Source organism: Tympanuchus pallidicinctus, unplaced genomic scaffold (genome assembly GCF_026119805.1).
Source record: "Tympanuchus pallidicinctus isolate F22 unplaced genomic scaffold, pur_lepc_1.0 scaffold7, whole genome shotgun sequence".
NCBI lineage: Eukaryota > Metazoa > Chordata > Aves > Galliformes > Phasianidae > Tympanuchus > Tympanuchus pallidicinctus.
Genome location: NW_026294791.1, coordinates 7081848 through 7102329, shown reverse-complemented (window position 1 = coordinate 7102329; position 20482 = coordinate 7081848). Strand labels below are relative to the sequence as shown.

The following is a 20482-nucleotide window of genomic DNA, read 5'->3' as shown; positions in this document are numbered from 1 at the left end:
TTAAGAGAACCCAGTGCATTCTCTAAGACTATCTGCAGCTCAGTTTCCCCACTGAAAATGCTGACATAAGTCTATTTATCCAGTTCATAGAGGCATGGACCCACCAGTGCTCCCAGAAATATCTGAGTTGTTCCTATACAGTATCCTCCATTGAGGAGTCTACTCCAGCAGCCTATTAGATAGCACAGTTAGGGGATTTTTTCTCCTAACTTATTCACATCAACTTGTACTGTTAAAACTTTGGTGAAACTAAATAAATCCTTTCCTCTTTGGGGCTTATGCAAGTCAAAAATCTAGAAGAGAGCACAAAGTTTGAAGGCAGGGAGGGAGAGAAATATGCTGGATTCTGATAATTGCTCTTCTTAGAATAAAGGGTTTCCAAATTATTACAGTTGGAAGGATTTCTGCAGCACAGAGAAAGCTATATCAGTCTATACATATTAACACAAGATTGGGCTTTCTATTACGATATCAACACTTTTCCAAAACAGACAGCAGCATGACTAATCTCAAAGCTCCAAAAAAAGAAAGCATCTCCTCTTTGTTTGGCCTCTGAGATCTTCCAAATATATATTTTTTAAAATGTTACTTTCTCTTCACCTCCTCCTTCTACTAAAAAAAATAAAGTTAAAGAAAAAAAATCCCCAAGAAGAATTTAAAGGCAAAGCACACATTCTAATATAAAGCACAAAAAGAAAACCTCCAGTGGTAGATTCTTTCTGGCTGGTGAATTTATTCTAAACTCAGTGTAGAGAAATGAGTAAAATAAAGGTCAGACCCTGTGCTGGGAATTCCCTTGACCTTTCAGGCTGCATCCATCATCGGTATTACATAGAATGTGCCATTTATCACACCAAACAGAGAGCAAATCTTTAACTCCTTTTCTCTTCCCAATAGTACAGACCCAACAATTATTCAGATTTTAAAACGCAATCGATGTTTATCCAGCTTCTTTTTACAGCTCTGCCTCTTTGGGCCTCTCACTTTGCCAGCCATTGGACATACAGTACACAATGATAACTCAGAGAGCATACGAGATCTGATGCAGCTTGGGGAGTGGGTGTGAAGAGGTGGATAAAAACTGCATTCAAAAAGGCTCTCAGAGCCTTTTAAAAAGGGCTTGCTTTCCTACTGACACCTGGCTCATTCGAATGATATTTGTGACAATCCTCTCCAGAATTCAGGATCTTATCTAGGGAAGTCTGTCATAATTGAGGAAGAGGGATCTGCGAAAGAAAATTTCAGGCCTTTAGGAAGTACCAGGTGATTATTCTGCTATGCTTTTTACAAAAGTACTGACACCTGCTTAAAAGAAACGTGGCTGCTCTGTGTGGAGCGCTCCAGCTGTGAGCACACCATGGCACACTGGGTGTTGCTGCCTGCTTGGACCTGCCTAGACCCTCAGTGCATAGCATCCCCCACCACCACACACCTGAGCTTCTCTGACACATAGATGGGCCCTTCTGACAGCAAAGGATTGTCAACCCGGGAGTGGAGATCAGAAGGAGAACATGGAGCGGAGACGTGGCTCATCTTCCCCAATGCTCTGCTCCATGCCAGCACAGGGATCTCTCTGTTCCCCTGGAATGCTAGCTCTACACCTAAGCCATACAGTGCCCTGGTGTCATTTGGTGTCATTGGCTTGCATTTATTACACGCATTACCAGCACTAAGGATCAATTTGGGCACTCCTAAGCATCTCCCTCACAAAGTATGAAGAAAGAGCAGTTGCCAGGATATTTATGGAAGGATGCATGGGGCAACGGTATTTGCAGAGGGTTAAACAGCCTAATGCACATTATGAGCATCTGTGTCATGAATCAATGATTAAAGTAAAGTTTCTTTCATCAAAATTCAGCTATCTCAACCATGGTAAATAATAGGCTAATTAGGCATCTGCTCATTCAATGTCCAAAGGGACAGGCCAATTCCTGGCACAAAGTGAAACATTTGTCGCAACAGTGAGAAAGTCATTTTGAAGTCTGAAACCACCTACAGCAAAAGGGATCATTTACCAAATGATTCCAGTCTCAGAAAGCACCCCCACCTTCCTCTTCTTGCTGATAGGACTTGCAAACTGACCTGAGTTGGGTGAACAAGATGAGAATGGCCTGATCCGATGCAAGATGGACATGAAATGTAAGGCCTAACTTTCAAAATACCAGTTGTTCAGAAAAGAAGGAGTGGGAAACTGCAATGGTCTGTTGGCCAAAATGTATCAATTATACATTGTCAAGGGGACAAAATTCAACCAGAGAGCTAAGGAGGCAGCTTTGGTAACAAGAGTGGACTAGTTTTCCTTTCATGGACCCAGCCAACTATGACAGCCTTACAGAAAAATAATTTGAACAGAGGCACAATCTTCATTTGCTTCCAGACTGCATCCCTCCTCTACTGCCTCAAAACACGCTCAGCTTCTTTTTCTATTTTCCTTTGGATCTTTAAACAGTTCAGCACAGCTATCTATGCATCACCCTGTTGTGGAGGGAACAGCAGCACGCTCCAAACCTGGTTGTGGCTGCGGTACCACTGAGGTGGATAAAGTCATCCGAATGACAACTGGAGTTAAGAGGCAGTCTTCTAAGGTTGACTGAAATAACTGCAAGGATTATATCCCATTAGGGAGGCTACAGATGCACATTTATTCTGAATTAATGTCATTTCTTCCCAAGCACTCTTATCTATCCCTTACACATAGCTCAAAGTCTCCTTCAAGCAGTGAAGTGCTGCTGCCAGGTGACTGAATACACGAAGGCCACATGGCACCAAGCAGCCTCTCAAGCAAAATTTGTAACTAACTTTCTGATTCTTTAAAAATAGCCAGATGGAGTTTCTACTTCAAGATTTTTTGCTTTGCTAGACATTAGATAGGAGAACAAGTCTTCAAAGGAAACAAACTGGATATCTCCCTTATAATACCATAAAAATAATCAGTAGCTCCTCTGAGAAGTCTAGAGAACTGCTTCTTAAAAGGTTTTCTTTTCTTAGCACGCCACCTGAATGCATCAACAAGGTTCTGTATGCTCTGAAATAAGCTGGCCCTGTGCCTGCTGTGGCACTCCCTGGACTCCTGCATTGCTCTCCTGAGACAGATGGGATTTTCCATGGCAGCTTGCAGCAGATTTAAGAATGGAGAGTTTTTCTGAATGCAATATGGTCATGAGTAACATGAGCAGTTTAGTAACCTGCATGTTATTTGTTTTGTTACTGAATTCAATTCATCTACTTTATTACAACCGAGGGTGTCACCTTGTAAAATACAACAAGCTTGCTCAAGTATCGCCCAAAGTACAGTAAAGACGTTACCCCCTATTCCATGAGGTTATTCAAAAGTACTTTAGAACACTTACAACAGGTTCAGGAAAAAACTAACATCCTCTCCCTGCTCTTCCATATCCACTTGTCTGGCTATTTGTCCTCTTGCACCTTCAGCAAAATTTCAGCATGGTTTTTCATACAAATCCCATCTGAGAATTGTTTCTGAAAGCTACAATCCTCAAGGCCATTACTGGATGCATTTTTAAAGATATTTTGAGAGAGAGGAAAAAAACAGATATTCGCCTTTCATGAATAACGTTTCTGATGTCAAACTGTTGCAACCAAATTTTCCCTTTTCATATTCTTGGTTTCTAAACATGTCATTTTGACCTCTAAATGTTTGTCTTGCTCTCTTCCTCCCCTTTAGTCTTAATGCACAGGGGCTGATTAGCACCATGAGAAAAGCAAGGAGTACTGAATATAAATAGTCCAGATGAACAGTTAATAAATGGGTTTTAATGGTACTGAAATATAATGCTCAGAAAAAGCTGTAACAGCATCTAAATGCTTGAATACCAGAACTAGCTGTTTTGTTTATGAAAGTCACAGACAAAGAAGGCTAATTTTTGGATGTTCAGGTAGCAAGCATGCCTTCTCATGTTCAGGAGGGTGGAAATCACACTGTTCGTCTTTGAAAGTTTCAGTGTGGATAGAAAGACTTTTTCTAGACAGCCAGATCAGAGAACTTTGACCTGCACATATGTATGCATAAATATGCAACATCCATACTTAGAAGTAATTTTACCCAAGGCTGTTAGACCCAGGTGGCACTTCATTTCACAGATCATGCCAAAAGCCATCTTCAGAGCATATTTTTCCTCAAGCAGACTTCTCCTCAGTACCCTTCTAGCAATGTAACTGTTTCCAACTTCTAGGCATCTTGGCCAGGAACTTGGGGGGCAGAAAGCAAGTAAGGGCCATTTCTAGAGTGTGCGGTGCAAGGTCATGTACATGTCTGGCCTATCTGGGAAGCAGAGGGTTGAAACCTCCTTAATCAGTGCTAGGAAATCCTGAGGCTTGAAGGCAAAGCAGGCAAGCTGTAGTGCTGAAAGCAACTTCCATACTCAGCCCAGACAGCTGCCAAACACTTATCTGAAGGGCTTTCAGTGCACAGAGGGAGTGAGCACTGATGTCAGGATGACTTTAAACATTTGCAAACCCTGGGGTAAATCAGTATCACTGTCCTTTCTTTGTGAAATGCAACAATTCCCTAAACAAATGTTTTGAGCTTCCCCTGTACATCACTGTATCAGCTCTACCAAGCTGAAGGAAGCAACGGGCAAGTAGAAACTATACTTATGGAGGGATAATAACATCTGTTCTGCCTGCGAACTAGTCTGTAAATTCATCTGGAAGAATTAAAAAAAAAAAAAAAAATCAAATTCTCCATCAAATACCAATGTAGTTAGAGGGTATTGACTTTGTTAATTACAAAGTTCACACAGGCACAGAGCCAGTCAACCCAATGCCTAGCTTTATTCCTCCAGTGTCCTGAAAGAGGGTGGCAGCCAGCAGTGTCCTCAAGCCACATCTCCTTTGCACCAGTTAGAGAGAGAAAATTCCTGTCACCTTAGTTCTGAGTTCTGCAGGATGGTTCCCTACAGCTCACCAAGGATCTGAGCTGCAGATAGCACAGACCCCTCTGATGCTGGGTAGCCTACAAAGCTAGATGGCAGCTCCCACTGGGCATTTTGGGCCTGGGTACCTGGTGCAGACCACACCTTTTGTGATGGTCTGGTAAACAGCTCCCAAGCTTTATTCCAAACGCTCAAATCTTTCCCCCAGATTGCAGCATAAATAGATTCAACCACAATTCTGAAACTCCAAGGGGAAAAGATGCAGATAAATATTTTTATAAATACCTTATCAACAGGAAAACAATGTGTAAAGAATACTACAGGTTTAATATATGTATAGGCACATGCACTTCTTCTCCTAATGCACAGATATTAAAGGTTTCAGAGGATTAATCAATCAGAATGGCAAAAAGCAGCCATAATCATCATTTACAATTTCCACTGACTTCAGTAGAAGATTTTGTTCTGGTGATCTCAGAACGAGACTGAAAACAAAACTAATATTTCATTTGGATGAATTTCCATTTCAGACATGGCAAACTGCATTTGAAGTTATTTCCACTAATAGCATAAAATCACAAATGTCTATTATGATATAAATTTTCATTGCCCTTTGCTATACAATACTGCAGAAATGAACAAAGTAGTTTTGCAAAAACACTGCACACAATACCACCTTCTTATACAACAGCGGTATATATCATTTTGACTAACACAGCCAATAATCTCTAAATATTTGTTTTTGCAAGCAACAATCCACTACTGTGACAGATGTAAAATCCTGCAATAAAACGCAGGGGTCAGACACATCTCTTAGCACTGCTCTCTAGACAATCCACTCCAAATCACACTTTCAAGGGTCTCTAGAGTACAGCTGAGTAGCTCGCTGCCTCTCTCCCTTCTCTCCTTGTAATCTTGTTAGAAAGTAACCATGCCACTTGGAAAATGATCTTTGCAATTTACAGAGTAAAACCAGGATGATATGGGATCAAGCAATCAGCATTTTCTGCCTCTCTCTCAAAAAAAACAAAACAAAACAAAAACAAAACAAAAGAAAACAATTTGCCTTTAAATCAGCTAATCTCTCCACTACTTTGGTTTCTGAGAAAACACATCTAATGAGCTAATAGTTCTGTATCTCACTGCCACTCAGTAGTCTCAGGCCTCTTGCTTTTAAAAATAGTCTAAAACATTTTTTTCCTTTTTTTTTTTTTTTTTTTTTTTTTTTGTCATGATGAGACATTTATCATTGCAGAGCTGGAATAATTCTCATTACAAAGGACAGCTGGGATTTTGTGCTAGGAAAACCAGGTAAGCAGATTTAAATGGTTTTCTAAACAAAGATCCAAATCCCCGAACAGCAGATTCAGCGGTTCTGACTTCTACCTTTCTACTTTGAGTTACCACATTTAAGAATTTCGGCTCAAAATCTTTTCCCTTAGCTGCCACCTTCTACTGAAAATTTCTTGTAGAACTGAGCAAGCAAGGAGATAATTAAGTGATTTGCCTTGAGCTGTCAAGCTGGACAACAGCCCAGCTTCCTCCCCGTTCCTATTCTTGCTCAGGTCTGTTTCAGCAGCTCAACTTTTTTCATTTTTCAAAAGAAAGGAACTCTTGGCTTATTTAAAAACAAAATGCATAGGTGTTCTTGCACAGCAGTGCCAAGGTGGCTTTCATTTCCCAACAGCTGAAAATTAGGATAACCTTTAAGCATTCCCGCTTCGCTCAGCAGATGAAACAAACATGAAAAAAAGAAAAAAAATGCGCTTTCTAATTTTACAAACTTCCAAGTGTGCCACATGCTGGGTACCGACACATGCCATTTTCCTGAGTCACCAACATGTGGCATCCTGCTGCTCCCGCACACCGCGGCTGAGGGATGATGGAATGTGTCTGCTGGTCACAGCAATAGCCTGGTACCCTTAGCAACATTTGGCAAATCGTGAACCTTTGCTTACATCAGGCCAGATCAATACAGCCATTACCAAGGGACATAAACAGAATAAAATGCTGTCTCTATTGCATGAGTTAACTGCAGCAAGAGGAGAACAACCAAGTCCTGAAGGGCAGGTGCACAAAAGGAGCACAGGCAATAATGTTTCCATAGACTACAAGTCATCTGAGAGGATTAAATTTACTCCTGCTGAGATTTAATTCTACAGTGAGAACCCTGTTTGGGAGTAGTCATAAAACACCATAAATTCCCTAGCAGAAGACCAATACTAAGATTGAGGTGGTTTATTTTCAAAAAAATACAAAACAATAGATTAGTTGAACTCAGAACAGAAAAAAAATTCTCTACTTAAGTAAACAGCGTTCAAATATTGCTGTGCTGATGGAGTCTTTTGCAGAGATGACTATATTTCAGGAGGGCATAAGCCAATATGTAACTTGCTTTAGAACTCTGGATTTAAGATACAATTAGAGAGGACAGGATCTCAGATGTTACTTTTGAAAATTCAGACTGAAATGCAAGGTCCATAAATAAAAACATTCAAAGCAATCTATTTACCATAACAAAATGGTAACGTCAACAGTATTAGGTATTCTGCGGCGATACTGTTGAGCTAAACCATCAAAGAACACCAACAAAAAAAATCAAATTCTTTACATGAAAAGGGGAAAACAGACCAAAATACCACGGTGAGGGAGGCAGCAGAGCTGTACTCATGTTACAAACTCAGCATACAGCATTTTGCAGAGCTCTTTTTAGCACCTCTAAGTGCATAGCTCCTCCTCTTCTCAACTGCAAAAACTCCACTGTATCTGTTCACCTTAACTTAGGCATTGCTGCTTACACCAGGCAAACCTCTGTTTCTCCCAGACATACGTTTATGTTTACCAAAATGTGATCCCTCCTTTTCTTCTCAGCTTATTTTGAGAAATAGTGAAGTAATGAACAGCCTTGATTCCAAAAGAGTTGCCCTGACACAAGTAACCCTAACAGAAAGGAAGGCAGCAGCTCACACCTTGGAGAGCCCCTGGCTTTCTACACACTCAGATGGCCTTATTGATCACACTATCAGATTCTGCAGCTCAGGCCACCAAAGTGACCCAGATCAGTAATCCTACTCTACACTGCAGTTCCCTACATGTCAGTTTGCAGAAGGTAGATATGCTGAGTAGAAAAGGAAATAATTCATTTTAAAAAAGGAGAAAAAAACAAAAAAGGAAAAAAAAAAGATGAGTTTAACAAGCCTTGACCAGCTCAGGAATAGGGTTTTGAGGATATCTGGAGAAAGACTTGACATGCCAGATGCTCCGGAGAGATAAAATGTCTGAGATTTTTTAGATCAGTCATTCTCTCTAACAGCTAAGCCACCAGAAGTTGAGGAAGCTCAGACTTTGATGCCCATTTAGGAAAACCATGATGGATGATATTTAGTACTATGTAAGTCAGACTAGATTATCACAGTGATTCCTGTCTGGTTTTAAAAACCTATTGATCTACTGGTGTCAGCAATGCTGAAGACAACAAGTAGAAGCCTTCAAAATACTTATAAGATGGAAGCTACTGCTAAATTTGATGCTGTAAAATTCTAACAATAGGATGTACCTACCAAAAAGAATAAAATTTAAACTCTTCTAATGAATGCAATAATTTTAATTGGATTTTTTTTTTTTCACTAGGCACACTGTAATCAGATTCTGGAAAGATAACTGAACACATCCATACAGGAAACAACAGCCTATCAGGTTAACTTGAAAGAGTTAAGCTACAGTTTTCTTGTCTGAAGAACTTTTGCTGGTAGAGATTTGCATATATTGGTCCTTTGGGTTTGGGATGGTTTCTAAGCATACAGTATATATGCTTCACAACTATGCTAGTAGTGAAGGTAGTCAGCAGAAAAGCTTTAACAAGAAGAGGAATTAAGTCTTGTTCCAATGCGGCTTGAGCAGCATTATGAATAGGTCACATACATCATGAAAACCAGCCATAAATACAAGAACTTACAGCCATCCAGAGACTGATTAATGATTCAAATAAGCAATCTCTTTGTATAATAGCACTTAGGGAACATTACAGACACAGTCCCCATTCAACAGCTTAAACTGGGCTCTAGATCAAGAAAACATATGCAAAACTGCAGAGTTTCTGCCTGCAAAACCCAGCTAATAATGCTATAGGCATTAAGCTATGTTTTGATGCCTGCAAGTCTAAAAGTGAGGTTTTTCAGGTTGACGACAAAATAATAACTCAGGACGCATCTCTCCTTCATTATAATTTATAAGAATTATGAATTTTCACAAAGGCAAAGATATCGGCAACTTAAAATCACAAAGAATATCTATTCCAGTTTTCACAAGAGCAATAGTATTACTCATTCAGCTCTCTGGTCATCTACTCTGCAGCTAAAACCTATCTGCCTGAAATAGCCACACTGGATGAATTAGTTCCTATATCTCTCTTTAAGCTGTTAAACAGCTGCTGTGCTCTTCTCCCAGGATTCCCATTTTCATGCTCAAACTCTGGAAGGCAGGGCAAAACAGATGCAAGATGGAAAAGAGCAGTAGAGAATCTGACCTGTACAATTCTACTTTGGAATTAGATACGCCAAGATATCAAGGGACCTAGCCTATATTTTTAGGTATGATTGCATAGAAAATATTAACGTCCTCCACTGTCTGAAGATAATTGTCTTTTCACCTAGGAATATCACATAGTTTTTACGTTTTTCTCTTCTCATTCAGAATATAGTTTCACATATTTTTTTGGCAGCTTAGTGATACTCTATAGCTCTGCATGCTACCTCCAAAAAGTCTCATGTAGCCCCAGGTACCATAATTACAGGCTGCAGAGGTAAAACAGGATAATTAGAAAGGAAGAGGAGAGCTTTCTTTTAGGCAAAAGAAGTCCTATCATTCACCTATGAAAGCAAGAGTCCCAGCCCAGCCATCACTCACTCTCATCATTCTCCCTTTTCCTTGGAATAGTACAAAAGGCCGTCAGATGCTGGTGGCAAAAGTGCATCTAAGAAAACAGTGCAAGCAAAATCACAAATATGATTAATACTGTACCAAGTACTATCATTTTTTTTTTTTTTTTTTTTTTTTTTTTATAGATCTCTGAGCCTTTGCTAGATTATTTGTTTCTCTATTTTTGATAAGAGCACACGCCATACAGATTTTTATATACAAACTATTTCAAATTCCTCATTTTTCACTTTCTTTACCCTTCGTTGGAATTTCCCTGCTCAGTAATTTCTGAGATCAGGTTTTCAGAATTCTAACTTTATCCAAGACACAGGTAAAACTATGAAGTACCACAGCGATGAGTCTTTGCTGTCTTGAGCATAACTGGCCGTCAACAGGCTAGAGGCACAAGTGCTTTTGCATTTATTGACACTGGACTTCACCTGCTGTTGTACGACTCAGTATCACAAGGTTTTTCTGTTATGTAACTTTGACTAAATCAAACTGTGTGTAACACCAGAAAACTTCATTCGTTCTTGTTCTGAACATTATGAGTATTTTAAATAATCTCAAGTGACCTGCAAATGTAACTTTCATCTGCTGTGACAATTTACCTGTAACTTAACCTGTCTTTAATCCTAAGGAAAGCTGCTCATCTCATCCAACAACAACGTGGATTCATAATTTCTTCAGAATCATGTGGGTAGCGATTTTCCCAGAGCTTATTAAAATTCAAAATATGCAACAGGCAGTGGCATTTATCTTCATGTTTATCAATTCCTCCAAAAGAGGCTAGCGGACTTGTGAAGTATGAATTCCTCCTCCAAAATTACATGTAGCATTATAACACTCTTCCCCATATAATCTGACTTGCCCCTTATAAAAAGCAGCTCTAATTTGGGAATTCCCTCTAGGCTACTCATAGTGAACACCAAAGCAAATAATTCATTTAGCATTTCTGCAATGACCTTATTTTCCTTGAGCACTTCTTTTACATCTTGATCATCTATCAACCTTATAGACCTTCGGGCAGGCTTCTTGCCTCTGATGTGTTTGAAAAAGTTTTTATTATTAGTTTTTACGCCTTTAGCAAGTTATTCTTCAAAATTGTTTTTGTCCTATATTATTATAGTTTTGCATGTAACTTGCCAGAGTGTACTGGGGTTTATTCCTTAGTTCATTTGAGCAAGGCTTCAAAGAGTGTCCTTCTACTGCTAATGGCCTTCTTCAGTCTAGTATTCCCCTTTGGTAACTTCTCCTGTGGCCTAATTTTTTTGAATTTTTTCTTTTTTTCTTTTTTTCTTTTTTTTTTTTTTTTTTTAAGGTTGTGGAACTTCCTAAACAGGGGCAGTATGTGTGTACTCCCTAATGGTAAAGTCAGAAAAATGGATTCCTAAAATGGTGTTTTTACATAGTTGCCATGTGACCAGAAAGTGCCATTTTATCCTATTCTGTCCTCTTAGCTACTCCTTTCAGTTCTCTTCTCCACTTTATGTTGCTCCCTTTTCAACAGTGAGTGAAAATCTAAAGGTTTTTTAGCCTTTATACTCCACCAGGAATGATGGATTTGAGTATGTTTATTACTACAGGATGATTCTCTGACAGTTACATCTTCAATCAAGTCTTAATCCTTGCTCAGGAAGAATAATAAAAAAAGAAATCTAATTTTCCCTTCGGGGTTCTCTGATTTCTTTCTGGAAGATGACATCATTTTAAAACTGCATAAGTACAGTTTCTGTATCAAATTTGGTCATGACATTTACCCAGTCACCAGCAATATACTCTGAGTCCTCAAAGCTTCTTCAGTTGCTCTCAGCATGCCATTGAAAGGATGCTTACTGTTACTAGCTTATTTGGGCATGATATTTTAATGCACGAGATTGTGAGATTTGTACTTGTTGATACAATTTCAGCCCCTTTCTTTTTTGCTTCTGAGCTTTCTTTTATCTGCAGTGTCACTCCTCTACTGGCTTGCTTTCCTCTGCTATTCGTGAGTAATTTTACACTGCTATTCCAGTGCACACTGATTGAGATGCTATTATGTCAATATCCTCATTTAAAATCAGCATTTCACTTTTCCCATCTTCATTGCATACATTGGGCTAATTGTCCACTGCCTGGGTAAGCCTCTATTACAGCTATCTTGCACCAGTAGAATAGCATGAACAGACATAGTTAGGTCAAACACTTGGCCAGCTGTCTGTAAATCGTTTTTGAATACTAAGAGCTCTTTTGTATTAAATAAAAAAGCCCTGGCAGTGACTTTGCCCCTGCATCTTAAAAGGCAAATGCAATCCCAGGCACAAAATTGAGCTGCATGAACAAAGAGCGTGTTCCCAATGCTGTCTGAAGTACAAAAAATAAAATGGATCAGCTTGTTCCAGGCATTTCCACTTGTGTCCTGTGAGAAGCCCCATCTCTAAGAATCTCTGGCAAGAGCCAACTGGAATTGACCATAGCATCTTGCAAGAGCTCATTCTCTTCTGATCTCATCAGCTGAAATGCAGCCACTGACCGAAGCAGAATTACCAGTGCTCTTGTCTCTGATCTATTTTATAGAAGCACTTGCTGGGGAGCAGGCGGAATTTTACAGGAGTAAAAAAAAAAATCTCAAACCCCATATCTTCCTTGAAAACAGAGAAGGGGAGGAGAAACATGAAGCTGGAATTGCTGAGGAGGAGCTTAAAGATGTCTCCCAGGCTCAGGGAAACTCTCAACACAGCACTGAATGTGTCAGCCACTCCCTGATAAATGCTGCTCTTCCCAGTACAGACAATAAAAGAAGAATCTAATAACATTACAGCTGTTGGAATTAAAGAAGGTAGAAGCAGAAAGATGTGAGAGAAGGAGAAAAATAATCTGTACAGAATCTGTACATGCATACCAAAAAAAAAAAAAAAGTGTATATTATATAAAGGGAATATTTTCCTCCATTGACAAGGGGGAAATCTCTTTGAAGAGATGGGTCTGATTCATCAGCAGGGTGCTGGCAGATGCCCCTAGAAAAACAGAGAACATGGCTGTACATCTTCAAAAACTATTTTAGGAGACATTATTTCCTCAGAGGGATATTCGAGTTGTGTTCAGCCCCCTAGGCATGTCCCAGGAAAATACAACCATGTTTTGATGGTAGAGAGGGTACTAAAGCTTTGATGGATAATATTTTGATCCAAGGTAAAAGAGAAGAAGGGTTTGACTAAAGGCTCTTAAGAGCTGTGGAAAGAGACAGATCTGCCGAGCTGAAACTAAGAAAGTAACAATGCGAGTTTCATGTAATAGCAATAAAACACCCAGAAGAAAAGATAATAAGGTGTACAGTAGATCACTGCAAAGTGGAGGTCATAACTAACATGTCTGCCCCAAACAGAAAAACATCAGTACAAAGATTTCTCAGAATGGTGAACTACAGGAAAGAAAAATGTGCCTGATTTGGATGTATGGAGCAGCCACCTGCAAGTGCTGCCGCATGCTTGTGCCCCAAGTCACAGGTTGCAAATATTAGTACCACACTTCAGAAACTAAAAGAGTTAACCAGAAGGGTACCAATTTAGGAATATGATAATGGAGAAAAGCTTTGAAGCATCAGGTACAAAGACCACATCAATGCAATGTCATTGCATTGGAACTGAGAAGATTTGGGGTTTTGTTTTAAATCCTACAGAACAAAGTTTCATTCTTTTGTGAGAGAGGTAGGTTAGCTGAAACACTTCTTACTCTAGATACAAACACTGCCAAAAGAGGACGGAAAAAAAATTAAGAACTATGTCTGTGTCAGAGATTACCCCCACAGTGATATGATACGACAGCACGAGTGCAGAAAGAAGCTTGGTAGTTGTAGGCACATCCCCTAGGAATCTAGAGTACTTGACAAAAGCACAGTGAAGCAATGTCCAAATATGTCACTGAGTAGCACTAAAACAAAACAGAAACAAAAAACCTGCTCAGTTTAGATGGAATGCAGGTTGTAACTTCCAGAGCTTTTACAAAAGTCAGGTTGTTTGCAAAGGGTGGCCTAAACAGCACATTCCTTCCACAACCATTACTCTGAGAAGGAGTTCACAGTTCCAAGTGGGACTTCATATTTAACAACGGGAAGAGCTTAACAGGAATATTTTTTACTTTGTCTGAAGTATAATGTTAGCCAGAGCATTACTAACTCCTATTGTGCTTGTTTAACAGGATGGCACAAAGTAAAGTCAAAACACAAAGCACTTGGTAGAAAAATCTACAGAATCAGACAATGATCTATCTATTTCATTGTTAAATTATGACCTAGCAGCAGTGAAAGAAGGTTGCCCTCACTGGCATTTTGTTCAACAAAGGACTGAAATAAGAAATGCACTTACAGTTCTAAAAAGTTACCTTTCAGTTCAGCAGGGACTGACAAGATGGCAGCGCATTTCCACAACTGTAACAAACTGGCACAAACACAAACACCACGGAAAGCAGCCACAGGGTTTCCTTAGTTGAACACTTGCTGTATAAGAGATAAAATCTCCTCTAATTTCATAAGGAGAGATCTAAAAAGCAGCATATCAGCCATTTTGCTTCAGAACAACTCAGAATAGCATGCACTAAGGCTGAGAATTATTGATGAAAATTGGTGCCTGATGATAGCAGATTTTGATGCCCAGAGTGAAATCCATCAGGTACAACAACGCAGGACTGGATCTGTGGCATACATAGCACTCCCCTAGCTTTGCCACACTGGTCTTTTCCACAGGCCAAGGTGTCTCTCCTGTCTTCCAGCAGTAAATACATCAGATGTTGCACTGAGCAGAGAGGGATGTCCACTTGTTTCTAAACAAGAGTTTATAGGTGGATTGTAATATAGAACCAACAAAGAGTACAGCCATTATGTTTGGAAGAAGGCAGATATATTCTTGTGAAGAGAAATGCAGCTATCTGCCAAACAATCTAGACCTACATTGACTTATCAGACAAAAGTCAGGTCTTCTGTAGTCTTAGCACATGCACACCCAAATCTATGTGGATCAAAAATAAGACCTCCACAGATGCAGCAAGACTGAAAATTATGATGCTTTTGTCTAAGTCTAAGCCAGCACACGGAATCTTAAAAAATCTCTCAAAACCAAAGAAGTGGTTATTCATCCTTAACTGCCACCCCCCATGTCTGCAGTATTATGCTTACTCATCCTTTCTTTTTATTAATTCCCTTGTCAGCAGATGCCCATAAAGCCCATAGGCAAAGCATCCCTTTTCCTCCCTCACACTAGTCCATAGCAGCAGCACATTGCCATCAGCAAATTCATCAGCTCATGTAGCAAGTATCTGTGTGGTGCATCCAAAGGTTCCAGCCCAGCAGATGACTCAGACTTGAGCACACTGGCGTTACATTTTGGCTGTATGTTTGGTTTTGAATCAAAGAAAGCTTTCACTCAGAATGGTATTGAAAGTATGCAAAGGCAGCAATGCTTCAAAGCGAGGAATTGAAAGGGAAATGTTTCCTGCATAAAAATAATTTAAGACTTTGGCATATGTGTGCATGGCAAAGGAGGTGATAATTAGTGAGCACACATCAGGTAGGTGGGGATTTTGTGTTGGTTTTATTTTTTGTTGTTTGTCAAGTTTCCAGCTCAGTCAGGGCACAAGATTAATAGTGTCCAATACTGGAAACATTTGCATTTAAGTCTCCAGCTTCAATGAAAATAAGCAAAGAAAAAGAGGTGAATGACATGAAACCAATCTGGTTCCAGTCATCTTAAATTATCTATGTCAAATGAGTAGGTACTTCTGCTGTACCTGTCTCAGCCTCTGTTCTTGAATCATACAAGTACAATGTAATTGTCTCTCATGAAGGTGCCCAGAAAAAATAATTAAATTTTCTGAAATGCTCTCATGGCATAGAAATAAAAATAAAAAGCCCACAAGGGGGTTAACAATCCTATCGTCATTGTAGGATCAGAATAATGCACAGTAAGTACAGGATGAGGCTGTACAACCAACACTAAAGCTCCTGAAACAAGATTCCAAATGGCTATTTATTATGGAAAAGTTTCCCATTTGGAGAACTCAGTGAGGCAAGGGTCTGACCAAGTGAATAACACAAACACAAAGATCATATGATAATGTACATGCTCAAGGGGACTGAGTTAGCATTGAGTATGCTACCTAAGTTCACTCAGTGAACTTGTTCTAAAGTTATTTGCTCCTCAGGAAAATTGCTCTATGGCTATGCAAAACCAGCCCAGTCAATCAAGCAGAGAGCAGTACTGCTCTCTGTTTCTGAGGCTTCATGTTATCCCAGAGATAAGCACTGTTTGATCTCCACAGACCATCTATAGTCTGAGCTTGCCATTGCTGAGTTTTTGATCCCCTATCCAAAACATTTAAAGACCTGCTTAAATAAGCACACAAGGAAACCTGTTGAAGTCAACCAGACTGTTTATGTGTTTAAACCCAGCTGTGCTTATATGATTTATCAGATTCTTTGCCTGGACTACAGACGTCCATTTTCCCAACAGCTCTCTACACCCCACAGGAACTTTCTGGTTCCACTGTTTATAGTTGCTGTAATGGTTCATAAGAACACTGAGGTACTTCAGGCAAAAGTCAGCTGAATTGGTTTAAATGCTCCATTCATGTTCCGAACAAATTCATCTACCTTGGCCCAATAGGAAGAGGGGAAACATCTACATGTATCACAGCTGCAGAGGTGGGAAGGCAGTGATGTCTGGAGTATGGGAAGGGAATGGTACTTGCAAACAGAAATATCTTCAGCCAGCAGTAAAAGATGAAGAACAAGTTTGCCACTTCAGTCTCGTCTGCAGCACTGACAAAACTAAACCTGGAGCTGAGAGCAAGCCCCCAATTCAAATAGGCCAACAAAATGACAGTGACTTACTATCAGGAGTGATTGTTTCCAAATCAATGACAGAGAACGACTGGAAGCTTTTGGTGTCTTAAACACTGACCCATCCTCTTCCTCCTAATATGTGGTCACTATGAAATTTGAAACTCTTTAAAAATAAAATAAGCGCACATTGTAAAATGTGTGAGCAAAAGAGCAAACTAGAGAAAAAGAGAACTAGAGATGCTTTCGTTTATTTTTATACAGTAACTATAGTAAACACTCAGCCCTGGACCATGTAATGCTGGAATCATGTGGCATTGTGTATGTGCCTCATACCCACTTGACTTATTTAGTCATCCTCCTCACTCCAGAATGAACTTTTTTCAAAGGAAACAGCTTATCTTTCATACTGCAGCAGCAGAAGAAAAATCCTCCTATGCAGCAATACTTAAAATGTGGTTTTATGCTCTTATGGCAGCTAATTTTCCTTAAATGACTTAAGGGAATGAATATATCTGAGGGGCCTGCACCAAGCCATTCTGGAATAGCAACATGCAGCTGAACTTCCTCTGCTTTAAAGAACATAATCTCCTGCGGGCAGCTCCTCGTGACAGATCTTGTCTAGAGGGGAAGGGATGGAGGTTATTTTTTATTACAGTACTTTGCAGGGATCATTACTTTGCATTTTATTTCATTTCATGTTCCCCAGTGGGGGGAAAGGTGACAGGACAGACCAATGTGGATGCAGATTCTCTGATCCATCATGGTTTGACAACAGCTCCTTACCACTGGCTCACCCACACGCAACCAGCCATCATGTGCTGCCCATCTGAAAGTTACACTGTACACCTGGACTGTACTTACAATTTTCAGCAGCTTCAATTGGTTCAAAGCAAGTTTTTATTCTGGCACTCTGTTAGTAGGGTCTGAGGTAGCTGACATGTCTTCTCTTTCTGTCACAGCGCCTTATATATATACATATATACACACACATATACTGAAATACAAACATCACTGGATCAGGGAGACTAAGAATCTGCTACTGCCTGAAAAAAATGCAACCAAGCAATAATCCCTTATACAGCCCTGTATTTCTAGGGGTCTCTAAAACTGTCCTCAACAATGGTACTGACTTTCGGATCATAAAAGCAGGCAAGAAATTTTTGGTGAATAGCTAATTCACTGAGAAATGAAACTGAAGAGACATCTGGATGTTGCTAAAGTCTAATTAAAAAAAAAAAAAAAAGAATCCTAAATTGCATTTTTTAAAAAAATTAAATAACCCTGAAAATGAAATGTTACATTTGTGTCTGAAAGGCTCCCATTCTTTCTCAGAAGGAAATGAACTGGAACTGGTTCATCTCAGGTTGATCATTGGGGAGGGGTGGGAGACAGAGAGATAGAGGAGGAAAACATTTCCATTTCATAACAACTCCAACCAAACATTTCTTCTGATTTTTCATTTCAGCTACCAGAGCAAATAAATTGATTCTTTGCACACAGGGCAACAGGAAAACTACCAGAGTCTTTAAAGCTTGCCAGGAATGGGACAAAGTTGAAAATACTTTTTTTTTCTCCCAATAGCTTTAGTTTATTGATAGTGACTTTTAACTTTGACAAGAGGTGTTGCTTTACTATTTAATGTGCTTTCCCTACACCCAACCCTCTCATAATTTTTAAGGACCTCTTTGTCCCTGGAAAAAAAAAAGAACTTTCTTTTCATCTGAAGTGGCTTGCACACTCTGTCTTCTAGAAGGAAATTGTTCTTTGGAGTAGCAAAGATCAAACTATCTGGAATACTCCTTCCTTTTCATTCCATCATCATCACTCTAACACATAGGATGGATGAAGAGCAGAACAGAAAAAAATGCAAGCCAAACAAGAAAATATTTTACATACAATAGGATTCCTCCCCTTATTTAGGACACTCACTATTAATTTGTCGTTTTTGTGCCTAAAGCACCTTCTGTACAGGTGTTACTGCTATCTATCTGAAAAAGTCCGTGAAGATATATTGGCAGAAGCAGGAGTTAAAGTGAAGTAGCTCTTTAGATATTGTTCTACACTAGACGAAGCCAAGGGTAGGAATACCCTTTCTTTATTAACCCTGGGCAAACCAGGTCCCTTCTTTTTTTTTTTTTTAAACAAAACACTATCAGAAAGAAAAAAGAAAAAGAAAAAGAAAAAAAAAAAAAAAAAAAGCCTCTGTGAAAATAAAGATTCAAAGCAAAAAGAAAGGACAAATATCAGAAATTCCATACAGAATAAAATAACAAGCTGTAAGATCTGCTCTTATTTTTCGGTAGTGATTTTTTCCTACCCATCTCCATCGTTGTTCAGCCGTTTTTCTTAGGTGCCACATTCAATAATCCTTCTGCACTTTGATGTCAAACATTCAATAGCTATCTGCCTGCCTCCCGCTTCTCCATATTCCCTGCAATCCATCTCCTCTGATTAGCTAAGATTTCACCTTCGAGAACACCTCTGCTTCTCTGAGTGAGCATGAGTGTGTGCGTGTGTATTTATATAATATTTGCAAATATTATCTCCCTCCTGCTCTGCATGCTACATAGCAACCTCTGCCAGAGCTATGGATTAAGCATCAATGCCATTCAGTAATTCAATTTGGGGGGCCTGCTGTTTCAAATCCAGCTCAGGACATCACGAGAACAGCTCAATTGAATTTAGGGTCTGCTTTCAGCATTACTTCATATTTAATCCGAGCTGAACTTCATTTCACTTGCTCTCTCCACTAAAGATGCTTTCTGCAACCAAAAGATACTTCAGATGTTCCGTGATCTCATGCAGTGGGGGTGTTTGTGCTTACTTCTCTCTTATATTGGTTTGCCACTGGATTAAGCCATGTCAGGGCTGCTGGCAGCTTGCAGAACACCCACAGGAGGAGACAGTCTGTACCCGAGGTGAGTGGCTGCTGTTCCCTTCCCCACTCACCGGGTTGTTGTACATCTCAACGATGAGCTGCTTCACTCCATGCAGGGTGGGATGAGCCCATGGAGATGGATTTGCCCAGTGCCGGTTTAAATCAAAACCCATCAGAGAGCACCTGTGCACACACAGACAAAAAGAACAACAATATATATATGGACTTCAGACAATTCTGGCTTCAGATGTAGAACTATCTTTCATTCAGCCTCCTTCTCCTTCCCAGCACAGATGCTCCCTCTCTCCTTCCCCTTCCACCAGCTGGCCACACGAGTGTGGAAAAGGAGTGTGGCACCTGCCTGTGTCTGGGGATCCCCATCTGTGCCGTGTTGCAGCTGGAGATCCTCAGCTACAAGGATGAAGGGCATCTCCAGGCCTTTACTTTGCACTCAGTCAGGCCTTGACTCAGCAAAGCTGTTAAGAGCATTGAAATCAATGGCCATTAAGTACGTGCTTAAAGGATTTAAAGCATGAATGTAACTGCTCCACTAACCCAGGGCCTTAGTTTTTTCCCCTTCTGCAATTGCCTATACAAAAGTCAGCCAGCGAAGACACTAAGTTAGAATGCTTTTTGGCCATCGGATCTTGTGGGCAGCAAAGCATGTATGCCACCTTGGCTTCTCCTTCCTGCCCTGATTCATATACCTCTCAGTATGCTGTCTGTATATTCTATTTTGCTGCTCTTGGCCCTATGGAGTAATATTCCATTCTGAGTGAAGCCCCATTGAAATGTGAGGCTCTTGGTAGGGGAAACACCCAAGAAATTAAAAATCTAGAGGAGACATAAACAAAAGAAGGAAATCATTTTCCTTTTTACTCCAGAGATCAGCCAGACAATCCCTGGCCAGTGATATAAGGTGGGAGATAAGTCCCTTCTACTCTCTCAAGCTGAGCTTGGGACCAGTGAGAAGAAGCA

At 39.9% G+C, this 20482-nt stretch overlaps 1 protein-coding gene across 2 annotated transcripts in view; it reads right to left on the bottom strand.

The window, feature by feature from the left end:
* Window positions 1–20482, bottom strand: part of BEND5 (BEN domain containing 5) — an 851004-nt gene that overhangs the window by 128173 nt on the left and 702349 nt on the right. For both annotated transcript variants that reach the window (XM_052665964.1, XM_052665965.1), the window contains exon 9: window positions 19576–19687. In XM_052665964.1, the coding sequence (XP_052521924.1) occupies window positions 19576–19687 (112 nt within the window). The remainder of the gene's footprint in view (window positions 1–19575; window positions 19688–20482) is intronic.